This window comes from Etheostoma spectabile, chromosome 8 (genome assembly GCF_008692095.1).
Source record: "Etheostoma spectabile isolate EspeVRDwgs_2016 chromosome 8, UIUC_Espe_1.0, whole genome shotgun sequence".
Lineage (NCBI taxonomy): Eukaryota > Metazoa > Chordata > Actinopteri > Perciformes > Percidae > Etheostoma > Etheostoma spectabile.
Window position 1 is genome coordinate 4,328,958 of NC_045740.1, and position 20,479 is coordinate 4,349,436.

General features: G+C 40.8%; 1 protein-coding gene across 8 annotated transcripts in view; it reads left to right on the plus strand.

The window, feature by feature from the left end:
* The window catches only part of LOC116694291 (CUGBP Elav-like family member 2), a 34,248-nt gene that overhangs the window by 1,098 nt on the left and 12,671 nt on the right, over positions 1-20,479 (plus strand). For 5 of the 8 annotated variants that reach the window (XM_032523930.1, XM_032523932.1, XM_032523929.1 and 2 more), the window contains exons 2-6: positions 12,285-12,482; positions 16,080-16,162; positions 17,718-17,766; positions 18,285-18,419; positions 19,264-19,363. In XM_032523930.1, the coding sequence (XP_032379821.1) occupies positions 12,285-12,482; positions 16,080-16,162; positions 17,718-17,766; positions 18,285-18,419; positions 19,264-19,363 (565 nt within the window). Of the gene's footprint in view, positions 1-1,467; positions 1,782-10,929; positions 11,077-12,284; positions 12,483-16,079; positions 16,163-17,717; positions 17,767-18,284; positions 18,420-19,263; positions 19,364-20,479 lie in introns of those variants that run through there. The other 3 variants (XM_032523935.1, XM_032523933.1, XM_032523931.1) reach the window with 3 other exon arrangements.

The window sequence follows — 20,479 nt, forward strand, 5'->3', positions numbered from 1 at the left end:
ATGCTGGATGATGATAATGATGATGGGTGAATGAGTGGAACTTTAGCTCCACGGCATGAGAGAAAAACATTTGATATAAACAACAAAAGCATGGTACATGTAGAGGATTATGATAGGATTACAGTTGTAATAATGTGAGATTAAGAATAGAAGGCTAGTATTAGAAAGTGCTAGCAACTAGGCATCTGCCTCTGGATTTCACTCCAAAAAACATGTCTAAGAAAAGACAAGGAAAAGCATACACTTCTGCAATTGCATTGTTGCATTAACTGTACAGAAAGCAGTACTGTATCTATTTTAACGAGTAACAGGAGCTGCTCTTTACAAGAATCCTGCTCCTTTTATGACAAATCTATTCAATAAGATCCCCTGAGATCTAATTGAGTCAAAGGAAATATGTGGCTGTTACAGATGGAATGACATTATTGTATTTTTCCTACTTTTAATGAAACCTGATTCTCCAGAGAGGTTTAGAATCTTTTTATAGAAGACCATCAAGCTTAATGCATGTCGCACAGTGGGCTTGTCTGCATGTATATGGTAAAATAGGTCGCATATCACATTATGCATACAGACCTCTTTTAGGCACTGTTTAATAGAGCATACTCTGCACTGGTGCCAAGTTGCCTTGAAATTGCTATGGATACAAGGATTAAATCGGATTTCATAAATGGGATGTTTTTTAACACTTGCTATGAATAATATTTTTGGATTGTGCAGTTGCTGGAGCAATAAAGAATTATTTGATAATTAAGCTAGCCCCCCTGCCTCTCTGCCCCCCTCCCCCCCAAGTGGAGAGGCCTCGCCCTGCAAGTCCAACACAACAAAAGAAGATAAGCTTCCCCTCCCCCAGGGAAACAACAGTCCAGCACAAAGAGGAACATGACCTATGACCCTGGGAAAATGCACGACAGCAAGAAAAACTGCATTTTAACCATCTCACTCTGACTGGAGAAGACTGATAGACCTACAGCCAATGATCAAGCTGTAAATGGTCTTACTTATTTGTGTAATCCAAAAAAAGCAGGTGCCTAAATTGGAATGAGAGAATATAGAATCAGGAGCAGTATCATTAATCTTAATGATAATGGATGCTATATTTAGTCATTTAAATAGCTCTCTAGTCATAATCATTAGATCCCTGACTCATTCACAGACTAACAAATAAAGCTGGACTGGGTCTGATTCTTATAATGTGTCATTTTTCTGAAAATTCTGCAGAATATCAATCATTAAAAGAATATAAATGTGACGTGATACCACACCAGATATAACATCATAAACTACAAATAGGTCACTAAACTCTCTATAGAAGACCACGCGCCAGTCCCTATAGGGACATTACAGTATTAATTTGACATTTTACGGTGTAGAGGCATGGACAGTTAAAGAAGGGTAGAGGCGCTGAGAAGCAGCAGCAGGACGCACGGTTTCAGACTTTTGTTGAAAAGGCCACGCCTCTGGTATGCTGCAGCTCGGTGTGCAGTGTGACAGCGGCTTGTCTGAATTTATTTCAGTCGGGGACGAGAGAGAAATTTGGAGGAAGGAACAAGGCGGATATCGGTGCCCGCTCTCTTATGCAGTTTTGAAGAAGACGCCCCCTCCCCGCACCTGTTCTGCTTCGTCTTGTTGCCGTCTCGTCGCAGGAGTTGCGCCTCTTGCGAGTGAGCGGACGTCGCTTCTCATTGTTAGATAGACGTTGTTTTCAGCATGACTTCGGCGTACGACCTGGATTTCCACCCTCTGGCCGAAACTCGTTTAATGGCTTCGAGCGACACCGTGTAAGTAATCCAACTAACGATCTGTGTTGCACTCCAGTTTCCCTGCGTTAGCAGCGCAAACATTAGTGAGTGTTTTTTTAGATAGAAATAACACAGCTCAGGGCGAGTTTGAGTTAGCTACCGTTAGCTTAACTGGGAAGCTAACGTTGCTAATCATAGGAGCAGTGACTGTACGTTTACCTGGAGTTAAAATAGTTGATCTAACTTGGATAATAAGGGAAGTATTCTCAACAGAAGTCGGTAAAGTATATTCAACACGAGGCCTAGCTAACTACCACTGAGCATACATGGTTGGAGCTAATACCATATTACTCGAAGTGACTCGAAGAAAACGCAGTTTGCTAGCAACGGAATCGGACACTAGGCGCCCTACAATAGTCAAGTGACATGTGCTTCCGGAGATCACACGTTTCGGTATCAGTCTAGGAAAACGGCTTCGATTAGCTTTTAATACCACTGCTTGTCTGTGTTACTTTATACACACGGCACCACCGTCTTGTTTAGTTAGTTGCAAATGGAGGGGTTTAACTTACATTGACGTGTGCTCGATCGAAACGGTAACTGTTTTAAAGGGAAGTGGGTTGAGTTACCGTGTTAAGTTGACGTAAAGTTTGCTAATAATATGTTTGTTTGCTTATATTTGTTTTTAGTTTCATTGGCTAAAGTTCAACAGCATAATTTAAGCTTGTTTGTGGCCAGAACACGGACTGTTAGCTCGGCTTGCCTGGCACACTCCCAGTCCCTCTCTGCTAGCTATCGTCGTTAGCTGCAGCTCATAGGCTGTGTTACCCTCCATGTTGAATGCAGAGTGCTTACTTAACGGCTGAAAACACGTGCTTTGCTACATTATTGAGCCATTAATGGACGTCTTGTGACAGAGCACGTACACAAAAGTATGAATGCCCATGTCCGCCGATTCCTTTAAAACATGACCATGTAGCCAAGTCAATCGAATGAGTTAGGTAGTATTAAAAAAACAAACAAAAAAACTTGGTATATAAAGTTTCTCATTATGAGATATTAAGTGATTATTTTGAGGAGCTAAGTCAACGTTTTGTTAGATTCTTATCGTCTTGAGCGACTAAGTCATTATTTTAAGATACTAAGTCGTTATGACTTGCATGATCTTTTTTTTTTTTCGTCACATTGGCGCAAATGGGCTCCATACACAAGGAGAAGAGGCACTCACCAAGCACAGGGGTCCATATTATAACTGTCCTAGACAAAGAACATTTTCAAAACTACAGCCTGCTTTTACAAGACTGTTTCAAATTTTAATGGTTACCCTTTCAGGAGTGGTATTTTTTATATTTGACAGTAAAATAGGCCGGGTCCTTTTTTTTATTTGAATGGTCTTATACTTAAGGAAATGTCAAGCTCAAACAGTTATTTTTTTTGTAATAGTATTTCTTCATACAGTGTGGTTGTCGTGAATGCAAAAGTCAGTTCTTGATGTGTATTTTCCATCCTTTACCCTTTATTTTGTTCCACTGTGTAAACAAAAATACCAAACATTACCAAGTTCCAACTTAACAAATGGAAGGATTTGCTGCTTGGGTAAACTAATAGGTGCCTGTATATAATACAAGCACCCATTTTTTTGTGTGTGTGTATTTCACACTTGCACAGGATATAATATGAAGAATTTCTCATCTGTTGGACGTGAGATTGTGAGGTAGTAATTAAAGCTTCTTCCAGCTGTATTTGATTGATTTATCCCCCTAATTGTTGACAATTAGAGTGACTTAAGTGTGATCCTTTGGCAGCCAACACAGCCATAGTGCTGTATCAGTAAGCTAAGCGTCACAGTGATCCCTTTTGTTGTGGTCGGGAGCTGTTGAGCTGTGCAAAGTGTAGGATCTTGGCACATGGTCTGAGGGCTGCCCGGGCCAGCTGTTCTGCTCACTGTGAGGGTGGCGGAGGTGGGTGTGCCATGCAGTCAGATGTTGAAGGCTACAGGCCCAGACACACCAAGCGGTCGGCCAGGAACTATGGGTGACGAAGGTTGACTTTCTCACATCGCCTTTGTCTTGACCGAAAATTAGCACTGGAGCACAAAGTAGAGACAACAGTCAACGGCTAATAACCATGGATGTTCTGCGCATGCGTGCAAGGAAATAGCTATGCTTGCACACCAATTGTTTTGTGGTGCAGAGAGAGGTTCTATTGCAGTCTTTATATTCAATTCAACGTTAAAGGATAATTGTTTAACGCTAGTTTATTTTGTAATGTGTAGGTATGTAGAGATCTTTTAAAAGACATGTTTATGTTAAAATAAAAATGCATACACATGTAGTTGTGTATCTTGATGTACATAGGTTGTTTGTCATAATGTTCAAAAATAGATATTTCAATTGTTCAAACCTGTGTTTTTTAGAAGGAAAATTTCATTGCTCTAAGCGATGTTGGGTGACTTCTTCTTGACGTTAGAAGTATTTTCAAACAAATCGAGACTTGCCCCACCCTCATCCCTTCCCCTCCCCCACCCTTCTGTGCTTTTCCCGATATAACCCCCCCCACCACCACCCCAATCCTTCTTGTTGTATATCGGCTGGAACACTTGGTGTATGCTTTGTGGTGCAGGTGGGCACAGTTTGTTTTTGTTGCCATTTGTAGACCCTGGGCTGTCTACAGAGACCGCATTTTTTTTTTTTACAGTATGTTCTGGGGACATGCAGCTCGTGGATAGTGAGATTTTTGCTGTATGTGATAACAAATGTTCTAGCCTAAAACACGTGTGACATCGCTTAGAGCGCTGATCTGGCCTGTCACCTGTTGCTACAATAATTACACAACTGGCTGTCCTGGAGCTACATGCACAGCCTTGGAATGCTCATAATCACGTCCCCTATGTGGGGCGGTGTGATCGAAGGTTGAACCAATTCCTCTGCAGGCTTAGCAAACAGATATTATGGGTAAAGGGTTACATAAGACCAGATGCACCCACTATGTCCATGTATTTGTCAGTACTGTGGGGTTGTTTAGTAACAAAGTCTACACTCATGTTAAATCAGCCAAATAAGCTATGGGATGTATGAGTTTAGGATTCTAAAATTCACTTAGATATCACTTAGTATAATATTTTCAAGAGTATTCACTGTTCAGGTCAGCTTGTTTGTGACCTATAAGTCGGTGTCTGCAGTACACATGAAGTCGAATAAAGTGCTTCTTGAGTGGACAAGTCAAGAGTATCACTAATGGGTTGAAGAGATGTGACAACAAGAAAAACTCTCTTTTAGATTGGTGGCTTTGTGAAGCAAAAAGCTTTCTGTCAGAAATCAGTAATCATTTTTTTTCTCAATTAAATTGTTTTTGTGATCATCGGAAGCCACAATCAAAATTTGATTAATTGCACAGGCCTGGGAGTTTTGTATTGAAGCTGTTTTGTTGCCTATTAGGGGTTAGGGTAATGGATGACTAATGGGGGTGTCACGATTCTCCAAATCCACAATGCGATTTGACTTTTGATTTTAAGGTCACTATTTAATTTAATTTTTGATTAAAAAAACATTATTTTCTGCAGTGACGGAAATGCCACAATAAGAGCCACTAGATGGCAGAAGGGTATTTTACAGTTTTAGTTTCTCAAAATTAACGAAGTTCAATTGAATGCACCATTAGTTTAATGAGGGGCACATGAACAAAGTCCCGTCTGAGCCCACATGCCATACCTTTTTTTGTTTACATAACTCTCTCATGGAGAACACCAGTGACTTCCATTTCTGTTTTGCCGTTATCTCAGACTCTGGCAGTTACCCATGTCTTTAGCTGCGTGCTACCAGTCTGTAAGCTATGCTGTCTGGTTTTTTCCTTTGGACATTTGCAGGTAGGCAGGAGTGGAGAAATCGTGACAAGCCTAATGATTAAGTCAGGGCAGTAAGTACACTGTCAAAGTAATCAAGTGTAATTGCTGCTATTAGTAAGAAGTTTGTCTATTTATTCGAGATGCATTAGAAATGCTGTTTCTTGCTCCGGTGAGCTCTACCTGAAGATTTAAATTCAATATTTAGTTGGGTGTGTGACTGTTCGTTCACACGAGCTTTGCTTTAGTAACGTCATTCGTAACCACCAGTGATGCTTAATGTGATTATGGAGCTAATGGGGCGGGCCTTGTCGCCAGATGCTGGCTGTCTGTTAACATGCAAGCCATTCAGAGGCTGATTGAACACGTCTGTCTTCATCAGGGGAAATGCAACAATGAAATCAGGCCATATTGAGCTGAATTGGAGTTAATGCCAGGAGGAAAATATCTTAATAACTTCTCATCAGAACCACAATCTGCTGATTAGGGTCGACCACTTTGGTAGAAAATCAAATAACACAGCCCTCATATTTCTGCTTTCTGGCCTCAAGTGACATTCATCATTGGTTGTCATTTGTTCTTCCAAACCTGGGCCACAAGTCTGAGTGATTCTTCCTCATGGGTCCTACAGCAAATGTTATGTAAATCCTGCTGCTGTTTTCTGTGAAGTCACAGCTCTAAGCCTGTCAGGAGGATATTTTTATGCCAACCGTGTTAAACCTTATTCAACTCGTCAAAGGATATTCTGCTTTTTTTTTGTAGTACTAGAGAAAATAGATCGAACCAGAAGAAATAGCTTTCATGTTCTGCTTGACATCTGTCAAAGAACTTACTAAGGCATTAGAGGCTTCTGTGTATCGTTGAATCAGCTTATAAGGCCACTGGTTTCCTGAAAGAAGCTGCAACTCCAAAATATATATATATATATATATATATAATTTTTTTGTGTATTACTTGCAAACAGCTGTTTTAGTCTACTGAATTACCTCTTTTCTCAGAAACAGTCTGTGTGTCCATGTGATTTTTAACTTTTTTTTTAAATTCCTGAATGAGCATGACAGCCGTGTGCTACTGGTTGCCAAAACAGCCCAAGGCAGGGAAGTTTTATTATATTACTCAAAACAGGAAAGGACTCAGCACTATGTATAATGTTGCTCTAACAAGACTTGTTTGCTCAATACATTTTTAATTATAGCAACATTGTCATACTTTTGAGTTGCAAATAACATTCATAAATGGCTAGTAATTATTTAAATACAGTTATAGCAAGCAAGGGTTTTTACAAATATTACTACAAATATTGCTTTCCATCAGCAGTGGTAACAAAACAAAATTATGTGACATGTGTTGCTGCTGTGGCCCCTGATGGTTTAGGGTTGAGTAATGTCCAAACACCCAATGCTGAGCTTTCAAAATCTTGTACATTACTAGGCAAATTGGCTGGCTTTCTATTATGGGCATAGCAAAGGTGTCGCTGGCATACTTGCGCGGTCAGAGCACACCAACAGGACAGACACATGGTCCAGATAAATCACCTGTTTTTATGGGTGTTGCAACAGTTAGCATGCAACTGTCATGGCTTTGGCTGTGAATGACTCGTCAGCTGCTGCAGGGCGTCTTGGGGCTTGATGATCGGCCGCATCGCAGGGTTGTTTGTGGAAGCTCCTGTCTTGGAGCACTCTGTTGGGTGGTGTAGGGAGCAGAACTGGCCAGTGTCGACATAATTATAATATTTTGAGTTGGTACCCTTATCAATGACGTGCCAACATTTCTTGTTTGGGCCTTTTTTTTCTTTTTTTTTAATAAAATATTTAATCTGAAGCAGAGGTGAATGAGGGGAAAAAGTTGCTAATGTGGATACATTGGCGGTCTTTTATGGGCGGACATACAGTGTGGCTTAAAAGTTTGGGCACCCCAGGTAAAAATTTGTATTAATGTGCATAAAGAAGCCAAGAAAAGATGGAAAACTCTCCAAAAGGCATCAAATGACAGATTAGACATTCGTATGTCACAAAAAAGTCTGATTTTTACTTCCATCATTTAGACTTTCAAAATAACTTGTAAACGCTTCTTGTAGCCAGCCAAGAGTTTTTCAATTCTTGTTTGAGGTATCTTCGCTCATTCTTCCTTCCAAAAGTCTTCCAGTTCTTTGAGATTTCTGTGCTGTCTGTCACGCACTGCTCTTTTAAGGTCTATCCATAGATTTTCAATTATGTTGAGAAAGGAGATTGTGAAGGCCATGGCAAAACTTTCAGTTTACGCCTCTTGATGTAATCCACCATGGATTTTGGGGTGTGTTTAGGATCATTATCCATTTGTAGAAGCCATGCTGTCTTTAACTAAACCCTTCTCACAGATTGCAGCAAGTTAGCATCCCAAATTTGCTAAAATTTTATTGAATACATTTGTCCTTCTACTCGTTAAATGTTCCCTGTGCCACTGGCTGCAATACAACCCCAAAGCATGATTGATCCACCCCCATGCCCAACAGGTGGACAGAGGTATTTTTCATTAATTCTGTGCCCTTTCTTCTCCAAATGTACCTTTGCTCATTCCTGCCAAAATGTTCTATTTTAACCTCATCGGTCCACAGAACTTGTTTCCACAATGCATTAGGCTTGTCTCAATGTTCATTTGCAAACTTCAAATGCTGATTTTTTTTTTTTTTTTTTTTTTTTTGCGGAGAAGACGTAGAAGAGGTTTTCTTCTGACTCTTCCATGAAGACCATATCTGTACGAGTATCTCTTTATAGAGGAATGGTGTACCACAACTCCAGTGTCTGCCAGGTCTTTCTGGATGGATCGTTCCGTCAAACGTGGGTTTGGACTTGCTTTTCTCACAATCCTGCGAGCTGTTCTGTCTGATATTTTTCTTGATCTTCCAGATCTTGCTTTAACTTCCACTGTTCCTGATGAATGCCATTTCTTAATGACATTCCGAACAGAGGATATTGACATCTGAAAACGCTTTGCTATCTTCTTATAGCCTTCCCCTGCTTTGTGAGCGTCAACTATTTTCAGTTTCAGTTTTCTAGACAACTGCTTAGAAGAACCCATGGTGCGGATTGTTGGGGCAAGGTCAGAAAAATCTTGGCATTTAAAACCTTAAGATTGACATCACCTGGTCTTTCCAGACGATGATTGAGAACCATCCATGACATTGTCAGGTCTCAGCTTTCCAAAGGGGGCGGTGCATGCTATAAACTCTGCAGGGTGCCCAAACCTTTGCAGATGACATTTTTTTGTTCTCTGTTATTTTTAAAGTGTAAATGATGGAAATAAAATCAAACGTTTTGTGACATACAAATGTCTAATCTGTCATTTGATGTTTTTTGGAGATTTTTCCATCTTTTCTTGGCTTCTTCATGCACATTAATACAAATTTTTACCTGGGGTGCCCACACTTTCGAGCCTCACTGTATGTGTCCCTAGAAACAGAATTTGAATTATCTGTAGTTGAACTTGAATAATTTAATTGAAAATCTGAATAGAATAATTTAAAATTTAATGTATTAGTTTGGAACTAAATTAAATTTATTTTTTTAACTGAACTATTCATGAAATTGATTTCAGTCACTCCATTTGATTGTCACTGAAAATCTCTGCTTCCACAGCGGTGCCCCGCTGCTTTGTGTAAATAGCTAAAACACTGCCCCCAGTGGTATTAAGCCATACAGATAGAATTGGTTACTCCTTTTTTTTTTTAATCTTTTTTTTTTTTTATTATTATTAAAGATTATTTTTTGGGGGTATTTGTTAGGCCTTTTATTTTGACAGGACAGATGAAGACATGGAAGGGGAGAGAGTGGGAATGCCATGCAGCAAAGGGCCGCAGGTTGGAGTCAAACCCGGGCCCACTGCGTCGAGGAGTAAACCTCTATAGATGGGCGCCCGCTCTACCAACTGAGCCATCCGGGTGCCCCGCATTGGTTACATTTTGTCAGTTTTTGAGATGCAATGTCCATCTTGAGATCTCAGGTGTCACCCTAATACAAGAGAGGTGACTGCAATTTCAATTGTGCTTAAATCTTTGAAAATACATTTTAAAAAAACAAAATACTAACAGCATTGGTCCTGGTTACTCTGACATCACTGATCCGATTGTCTACAGTTTTCATTGAAAATCAAACAGTTTTAACTGCTCTATTGACATGACATTATGCAGCTTTAACAGCTTGACACACTAGTTCCACTGATACTACTTCATGTCAGCAGGTGACACTTAAAACTGATCCGTGCAGCTGTCACCTTCTGGTAGCTTAGCTAGCAGGTCTAGCTATAGTTGATTACTAGCCCTTTAAAAGGAATGTTTCGACATTTGGGGAATGATTATTTGGTTTCCTATTAAGTTAGGCTAGCTGTTTTCCCCTATTTCCAGTCTTTGTGGTGAGGTAACTGGCCACTTGCTTTAAATTTTACCTACAGATATGAGTGTGGTATAAATCTTCTCTTCTAACACTCTGCAAGAAAGAGGCATAATTCCCAAAATGTTTAACTATTCATTAATGACCGCAACGTGAAATGCTCTTCCATAATTTACTTTTTTTTTCTCCTTCCCATCTGTTCTTGCTCTTCTCTACAGTTTCAACTCAAGCGGTCAACATAGCTCTTAGTGTGCTTATGGTCTGTGCATATATATATCTCTATCTCTCTCTCTCTCTCTCTATACATACATACATACATACATACATACATACATACATACATACATACATACATACATACATACATACATACATAAACTAACTTCAGTTAATGAATGTTTAGGAGACACTGTCAAAGGGAGTTGATTTTGAGCCTTGATGTTTTTGAATGCTGTGACACAAATAAAGGTTTTCAAGTGATGTTTCGACGATGATATTTCATCAAAAGGCCGTCAGCAAAATGGCGTCTGCATGCCACTGGCTAAACTGGATAAATGGTGTCACCCACCAGTGCTGTGGCCTTAGCAGACGTAGCCTTCGATGTGTTCCAAAGCATCTCTCTGACTTGGCCCATTGTGCTGTAGAGGAACGGTGAATAGTGTTCTCCGGCATGGGCGAACAATATGTGATTGTTCCCCTGCTGTGGTGAAGAAGCTGTAGGTTACTCTCTGTACCATCGCCAAAGCGGCTGAGAAGGAGATGTACAGCAAAATCTCTGTCTGCAAACAGTAATTTTTGTAGGTTTAGAGCTCTGCAGTGCTGTTTTCCTTTAGCTGTTAGAGCTAGTGGGAGGGAGGCACTCACCTCTTTTGGTGGAAAGAGGCTTTTGTTTCCCTGGAGCTTTTTTTTTTTTTTTTTTTTTTTTTTTGGAACAGTTTTATATCATACTTTAAATGTATTAACCTCCATTGGAAAAAAAACATTAATACTGAGGTGTGGAGTTGGATTTCAGAAGAACAAGACCTGAAGTGTGATTTGTTAGCATGTCATTTAGGTCCCTCAAGGAGTTTGGTGTTTCTGCGGAACGACTGGGCTCAATTTGTAAGAGATGGATGGCTCGTGTCCAAAGGTCTGTGTGAGATAATGTTTTTAGTGTATTTATTTTTTTGTCAGTCCCTCGTTTTACAATGTTTTAAGAATTTTGATACTGTGTGTGTGCCAGACATCGTTTGTACTGTAGTCTGCACACATTGTGTTGTACTCCCCTGTGGCACTGTGTTGTGTATTGGGAGTGATGCTTAATGCTTAGCATGATTTCTCTTCCTTGACATCCATGTATGGCTGTAGTTCTTGCCTCATTCCTGGTTTCCAGGACCTCTGCACCTGTCAGGGAATATTTGTGTGCGAGTGACACAAAGGTACTGTAGGCGTAGGTACACTGGTGGGGATTGATTCTCTGTCTCTAAAGCTTGCCTCAAAGGAAAATGTCTCGATATAGTATCTTTATCATTGCGCTACTAACCCCCCAACACCCAGATTGTTACTTGATGTGTTGACTGTGCAATCAGTTATTGAACCATCCATTATTGTACACAATATATTGTTTCAGCATCTACCTCATTTAAATTTTCTTTAAATTATTTGACTCCTTGGTAGTACATTTGAAATATATAAAAATGTATCAAAGCACATTAAAATTAGCTATGAAAATCCATAGACAATAACTCAATCCCATCTAATGAATCACAATTTTGTCTCATTTGGGTTATTGGTTTCACACATAGTCTGCCTGCACAGTGACGATGACTAATCACAATCATTGTCAAAGCAAGCCGATTAACAATTATTTCAAATAATTGATTAATAGCAATATCATTTTTTTTTTATTTTTTTTTTTATATAAAAGTATTTGGGTTAAGGAAAATGCAAAGTTTGATTTATTAAAGTGTCTTTCGATCACCTGAACTGACTTAATTGTAGGTTGGAAATTCATATTTCTGTCCACCTGCCACGGTGACTCAATATATTACCGATGTTTTTTTTGGCTGGCGAGTGAAGCAAATCTAGCAGCCACTTGAATAATTTACCAGTATTTGGCTGATGGCTGGTGCTAATTTTCAATGGACAACTCTTACCATCCACTGCCAAAATAATCACAATTGGTTTAGCTATTTTAGGAGACGAATGCATTGTAAATTTTTCTGGCAATAATTTAGAATGTCACTAAGTATTTCACAGTGTGTTAAAATGGATTTGTGATTTAAGAAAATATAACCTAACAAATTAATTTTTTTTTTGTATTATTATACTAATAACAGATTTCTTTTGTTTCTCTTAGCAACGGCAACGGCAGCAAGATGAACGGGTCGCTTGAGCAATTAGACCAGCCGGACCTAGACTCCATCAAGATGTTTGTGGGACAGATCCCGCGATCCTGGTCAGAAACAGAACTTAAAGAGCTTTTTGAGCCCTTTGGAGCTGTGCACCAGATCAACATCCTACGTGATCGCACCCAGAATCCCCCTCAGAGCAAAGGTATGGTCAGAGCACTAAATTATTTTACAAAAGAAATTAATTTCATTTTAATTAATCAGTTGAATTAACCGATTAACAGGTTAATTGTTTATAATTGATGATCCGTTATGTTGTTCAGTTTCTTGGATCTTGCCATTTCATATTACAGGAAGAGAAGATTTTATGTTTTTTGGGGTCTTGGTATGTAAACAGTTTTAAGACATTTTAGGGTCTTGTAACTTGTCATGGAATGTTGATGACCTTTTATATTTTATAGAGTAAAATATGTTTTATTTAAAACACAGTGTTTATTTTATTTGTTAGAATCATAATAAATTGGCAGATCTAAATACTGATTGGTTACCTTCCAAAAACCTAGACCTTTTTATATGGCCACCGTTGTATTCTACCTGTATCTGTCTTGCTTTTAGTGGTCAAGCACTTTACACAACACCATGTTATTGCCACGTCATCCACCATCACATTTCAGAACAATCCCCTTAGGCAGTGCACACCATTGCTTGTCTGCACACGCAATGCAGCTGGTTTGTGCTTACAGATGAGATGATTCAATAGTCTTTTTTTTGTTTAAGGGTTAAAAACTAACACAATGTTTGTCATAACCCTGCATTATTGGAATATTGTTTTTAATTTAGTGTTGCTATGGCTTAAAAGCAGCATTGTATGAAAGAAGTGTTTTACAACTGCAATTTTTCATTAAGACATTTATTGATGCTCATACCTTTTTTTTGTTTTTTTCTCTCTTTGAAATTGTGCTTGAGTTGAGCGATTCAGTTCAGGTTCCAATTAGAAGAGATGGTAAAGTGGATACCTGCTGTAAGCAAAGTGCTATTGGAAGTGCTCAATCTCCTGTAACTAACTGCAGGTGACTAAAGTAAGCGGCTGTTTTCCTGCTGTAACTGTCCGGGGTTTACAACATTACCCAAATTTAATTTCCCTTGATGGCTGGATGACTCACTATGGGTAAATGCACTAATCCACTCCTGGGGTTTTCAGAAAGGTGGGACCCTGTTTGATGCTGAACCCGTGTCTAAATGGAGCCTGTTTTGGGCTACCAGTGGTTTCATGGCCCTGATGCACCAAGTGGTCCGGAGCTGTTTGGCCGTCATTAAAGGATTCTGGCCAACAGTTGGCCATGCTATTTGAGCTGTTCCCAGAACTATTGGCATTGTTTAACCCTTATAAGCCTCTGTTCCGCTGAATGAGTCCGTATAATCGTAGTGGCAGCCGTCTGAGAGAGAGTGTTTCTTGACTGGCTGTTCAGCCAAGTGAATCAGTGATTTTACCCATTTAGTGCAGTTGGTCCTTATTTTTTGCCTCCACCCTTTTTTTTACAAGTGAAAGACAAGCTGACAACGCTGCTGCTTGGAGACGGACATCTTGCCTTTCTGGCGCTTATACTCTCCCTCTTTCTTTTTTCCAACATTCAAATGTCAGTCTCCAACAATTAATTATTACATGACGTCTGTGTTGTTTAAATAAATCAGATGTCTTAAGTGATTAGCAGTACAATTTTGTAAATCTTCATATAATGTGCAAAAAGGAACCTCTTGATTTAGATCCCAAGGTTCCTCACTTAACCTTTTTTATTTAGCCAAAAATAGCATTTATTATTTCATGGCCCAATGGCAAAACGCCCTGTGACCTGGACAGTATTTGATTCATGATCTTTTTTACAAATATAAATGCATGTCTAATGTGACCAAATGATCCTGAGTGTGTTCAAAGTAGAGGGTGACAATTCTTCGGTACGGGAGTCAATTTCACAGTTGGTAATGTGATAGGGACGGAGTAGAGCATAAAAATCAACGGTAGCGGGATGGAGAAATGTGTGCTGAGTGTGAGATCTCTGTGCGTAATGAAATCACCTAGGCCCGCAGGTGTATAGTGTAGTCTAAATTTACAAGGCAACCTCTGTGATTTGACTGCGATCAACCTAACGCACACACGCGATATCAACTGGCTAGTTACCCTCCAGACAGCAATGGACAACGTCTTTTTTGTTCTCTGTTGTCCACCAGGTGGCGCGCGAGCCTGCTCTCTGTGTGAAGTGCGTGTCCAACAGTGGCAGTTATTTTAGACAAAATGGTGAACGAAACGGGAGCGGGATTCGGGAGTCTTTCTCTTGGGATTTTTTGCTGGACTGGATTTTTTTGTTGGTCACGTGATCGGGATATGAAAGTATTTTTATGGACTCGGGATGGAATAGGAGCAACAATTTGATTCCCATGTCACCCTCTATTTCAAAGGTATACTAGAAAATATCCAGGGTGCTGTGTGTGGGGGAGGGGGAACGGGGAAATACAGCCAACACTGTGCAGTTCATTGGGAAGCTGAAGACTTAAAAGGGCCCCCGCCCCCTTTTTTTTTTTTTTTTAAGCAGAGCCCTCCCCAGTTCTATGTGGAGTGTCAGCTGTGATGGCCTATTGACATGTTAATGCGATGTTAATGTATTCTAATAGATAATCGGGCCTGATCACAGAGTTCTTTGGCTCACTCAGCCTGTGTGAGGTGAATATGTTGCAGCAGCACCCCCACACCCAGCAATTTCACTGCTGTGCTCCTTTACCAGTAGTCCTACTCCTACTGGGAGAAGTAGGGGCAGATAATACACCCTTCACCCCCTTATGTCTAAATCTAGCTTTTGTTTGATTTATTTGTGGAAATTGCTGTAATCCCACTTCCATTTTGGTTGTTTACTGGGCCACGGCTCTTCAGAGGAGCCATCAGATTTGAGTGTTTTTAGGCCACGTCTACCGCAAGCCATGAAAAAATCATCTGACAACTATCACGCACTCTAGATGGTTTATTTAGCTCCGGTAAATTGGAGGCAGGGCTAAGCAGCAAAGAAAGAGAGAGCTCAGCTGGTTGTGAGAGAGAAGAGAGCAGCTCAATGCATATTGGAGTTCAACAGCCCTCCCTGCGGCCTGGGAGCTCCAGTAACAGCATAATACACACTATGTAGGTCAGAGACGCTGCAGTGCTCCACTTCCCCAACCCAGTGAAACTGACAGGCTGGAACGCCACTGGCGGTCTTCTGGGACGGAAGGATGAGAGGCTTTTTTTTCTTTTTCTTTTTTTTTCTTCTCCCTAGCCCTTATTTTCTTCATCCCCCTCCCCCACCTCATCTCTCCTCTCATGATTCCTCATCCGTCCTCTCACTTCTGCTCCCTCTTGTCGCTTTGTGCTGTTTTCATGGTTCCTTTATTTATATATAATATATATTCTTATGTAATGCGACACCACTCTCTGAAGTGTTTGCACTGTGCCATGGCATGCCCGGGCTGTGTTGACCTGCAGACTGTACATCAGTTCTTCCTGACCATGACCTGTGGTCACTATGGCCATGTCACACAGCAGCTTTTACCCATCTCATTACTCCATTGTCCTCGCTGCAAGCTCCTACATTGGCGCTAAGAATATCCTGTCACATGTTTCTAACATGTGATACACGGCGAACATACACTCATCCGTTTAGTTTCTTTTCTGCTCTGCAGCAGTCGTGGCATTACATTTACTTTCTGTATGCGCTGTGTTTTTAATGCTGTTGTCTCCTCCCCCCGCCCATTGTTTGTCCCTGTTTCTCTCTCTCTGCAGGATGCTGTTTTGTAACTTTTTATACAAGAAAGGCTGCACTGGAGGCCCAGAATGCACTGCACAACATAAAGACTTTAAGTGGGGTGAGTAAGAACAGCATGGGCTGCTCTTAGCTGCTGAGCCCCTCAACATCCCTGGTGCAGGCTGTGAGCTGTGTGCTGGCCGATAATGAGCTCTCGGCACACTGAATGCCTGTCTGGCCTGAAAAATATCTTAGTTCCCACTATACACTAACATCACACTGAGGACTGCCCTGATTCTTAACATTCCAGCTGACCGTACACACTCACATACATACACACACATGCAGGTATCAGGTAAAGTGTGCTTGACCAGGCAGCAGGTTATTCACTGAAGCACAGGACCCGATCGGCACAAAGTGGAACAAATTATTAATGCTTGTCTTCATGAATCATTGATTCTACATTTTTATTTTCCAAAGTTGGCGGGATAAAAGGTCCCGGTCAACTGGGAAGTGCAGTTGCTTCTTAAACCCCTCACAAATCTGCCCCGTCTATACACTGTTCTAAAAACCTCCCTTCAAATCAGTTAAATCAATAACAAACCTCTCCAGCTGTCAATTAAATCAATAGCACAGTCTATTGAAGATGGAGCCCCTATCAGTGAGGTTACAGTTAAATATTGAAACCGGGTTGATAAATGAGTGTAGCAGGCTGAGTAAACTAGCCCACCTCTCTTTACTGGAAGACTATCAATCAGCCAGACATTTCAAATAAAGTGTGGTCTAACAGCTCAGCTCCTCAGTCCCAATACCCGATCACACAGTTACTGGCATTGACTGCAGGGGACTGAGTTTGGTTTGCGTTTCTGTTCTGTTTTCTCTCCGTTCTGTTTCTCGCTCTCCTTGGTCAGTGACGTTAGCCAGTACCCATACTGAGCAGGCCATCTGTCTGCTTCTTTTATTTAGTGCTTGTCAAAAACAAACCCACCACTTTTCATAAGTACAACCTGCTGAAGCATTTCATGGCTAGATTTATTCCTTTTTCATGTCACATGGCAGGTAAAATGTGCTAAAAATATATTCACTTGAAGTTCTGAGAGCCACCTTGGACAAATGTGTTTTTATTGAATTAAATGACAGATCCTAAAGCACTTTCTCACATAATGAACACAGCTTCAGGAAAGGCGTCATGTTCAGAGATGTTAGGCTGTCTCAAATGAGATTCTAGACAGCTCAGACTTTCCACATCTGGTTTTATTCGTATATGATATAATATATAATCCAAAACAAAGACTTACTGTACATTTGAAAGCTATACAGAACTGGCTTGCTCGTCAACCATATCTGTAAATTTGTTCTAAAGAAAATTAGGGATGTTGACTCGAAGAGTCAATAAGTTCAATCACAAGTCTGCACTACAGCGAGAAGTGAAATTGGATACTGGAGAATTTGATCCCTGCCATCAACTCATAGACACTTCCTCCTAAATCTGGCAGTGGTAAGGAATGATGGTGTTTTGAGTGAGAACAAAACAAGAGGTAGAGAGGAATGCTTGAAGATGGAGGATATATGTGTGAAGATATGAGACTCTTGTGATGAACAAAGCCAATCACCTGCGTAGTTCATAATGGTGACAGGTGCGGTGTTAACCATTTCTTTACCCTTTTTTCCCCCAGATGCATCATCCTATCCAGATGAAACCCGCTGACAGTGAGAAAACAAGTGGTAAGTGAACTAGGAATAAAGAGTACAGAAATGATGTCTGTTAAGGAAATCTCTTTTTAGATTTAGCCAAGATAAATGTAGTATAAGATTTTAAAAGAAGACAAGGGCTGGATTATGACTCTGTTTAATGCCAGATAAAGGCTGGAGATGAATTTAGTTCAGGGAATGTGCAGCAATACTAAATTTCTATATCATGTTGGGGGTTAGGAGGATTAAGGGCTTTAAAAAGTACCAAGGGGAAAAGAGTGGAGCAGGTAAAGAGGATCTGGAGGAGAGCACAAATGGATGATAGTTATCAATTTTGAGAAGTAGACACTGAGGAAAACAAAGCTGCAGGTTGCAGAGATTTGTACCATAGGCTGGCACATTGAGTGAGAGGCAAAAAATGTGGCAGCATGACAAGGAGAGAGCTTGAAAAAGAAAAGTGAAAAATGTTATGCCTGATGTAACTGCCGCTTTCATAGCTCCATAATTGTTTGTTGGTCTGAATAGCTTTTCTCTTTATCATCCTTCTGCAGCGGTAGAAGACCGGAAACTCTTCATCGGAATGATTTCAAAGAAATACGGCGAGAACGAGATCAGAATGATGTTCGCATCTTTTGGACAGATGGAAGAGTGCCGAATTCTCCGGGGACCAGATGGTCAGAGCAGAGGTAGGTGTGCTTTCAGCGTAGGCAGTGTTCTTCGCGTCACAGCCGCCACCCTCAGCATAGCGGAGTACAGATTCTCAAGTATTTATACAGGCCCCTCCCTACTTATTCATTTCAACCTCCCCACCCCCAAAATCAAGTGCTATTCACCTTTCAGTGGCACCCTTTCCGTCCCCATAGTCTATCCTGCAGTCACTGTTAAACTCCACGTCTCGCAGCGGAGGGCCACTGCACTCGCTGTCCGGCACAATGGCCCGTCGCCTTGGCAACCGCTGGCTGCTGGTGTTCGTGGGCTCAGCTGGCAGGCGGCTCAGCTCCTCCTTTACCGCCTCCTTTATCACACTCTACAAAGGCTGGAATCAGCTTGTTGTTGCATCTCGTGTTGATGTATATGATAAAACCTCACAGTGGAGACAGTTGGCCATGAATTTATTTTATGTAAATGTATACAGTGTAACCCCAATTGAAATGGACCCAAAACACCCTTAAATGTTTGCAAATATTTCACATTTTTAGCAAATCAAAGCCTTTCAGTGTGTATTTGTGTGCATTTTATGTGTCTGTAATCACGTGTACTGTTTCAACATGACAGCACATAGTCGAGCCTCTTTGGGTGACTATTTAATCCGTCAATCACTGTGCTCATGTGACATGTGTTACTGTTCTCCTTGTTGTGTTCTTTCTTTGTGTGCTAACCAGTGAGGGTGGTTCTGTGTGCTTGGGAGTTGCCATTCTTTGTACTGTAATGTGTTTTTGGGGTTCATAACGAGTTGTCCAAACCTTTTGTCTTGTTTTGTTTCTTCTTGTCCCTCCCTCCCCCCCTCTCCTATTGTTCCCCCCCCTACAGGCTGTGCGTTTGTCACATTTGCTACCAGGGCAATGGCACAGAATGCAATCAAAACCATGCATCACTCTCAGACTATGGAGGTACTGTACCCCTTAGCACCTATTTCTCATTTCCCCCATTCCCCCCTCATACATTCTGCTGCCACCTTGTGTTGGAAAGATGAAGAGCCTGTTGGCGTTCATTTATCATAGAGCATGAGCCATTTCCAAAACACTCTTGCTTATTACAAAATTACATTGTCGTCTGCGAAATAATTGAATAAAACTTGAAATATTGCCTCTCGCATAGCTGTTGTATCTGGGGCTAACTGGACACTACGAGAATTGCTGCCTTCTGTAATTTTGGCCTGAACAAAATGTATCACGTTAATTGATTCTGATAATATTCTAGAGCCTAGCCATTAGAGTCTGCCATAATAAATTTATATTTTGGACCACAGGAAAAAGAACTCACACCATCAATAGTTAACAAGAGTTAACCCAGACTGGAGTAGCTACTGTTAGGTTTCTTCAAAAACTGGGTCCATGTCATATTGAAGCCAATGGTGTCTTTGTGGAAGTAGAGCAACAGAAATTTGACAGCTAGCAGGTCAGAGGCTCCCCAGTGAAGCAGGAGACCAAGTCTAATTAGGAGCCCAACGAAACATAACACTCCTCCTACCAGATTAAATGCAGGCCTCACTGGTGCTGTTACCTATTGCCCCGCATATCACAACCTCCCCAATTCTCAGCTGCCATGGGAGGTGCTGTTGGTGCAGAAGCCATTTTCCCTGTGCAGCCTGGTCCCTGTCTGGCTCTCAACTCAAATACTTTTGCATCGCATGCCTCGTGTCCATGAGTCTGTCTGAACAATATGGGACTGTCTGTCTGTAAGATTGTATGTTTTGTTATGAATTCTTCTTGTTACTGTCTGCTGACATATCCTCGTTTGAATGTCTGTTTTCTAAGTTTTGTCTCCATTTGTTGTCTGCTTGTCTGTGGACTCAATTTAGCTCCTCAAAAGATTCACTGTCTGCAGCATTTTCCTGTAACCCCTTTTTGGAATGTTGCCTGGCTCAGCTACGCATGGCAGATGTGTTAGCTTTGCAACATGCATAGAAACCCCTTTTGAAAAATTCAGTTTGATCACGGTGTTCTTGCATTGATGAATAAACTTAATTCTTCTGTGTACTTCTGAAGCGGTCTAACATCTCTGACCACTTCACTGCTTCAGGGCT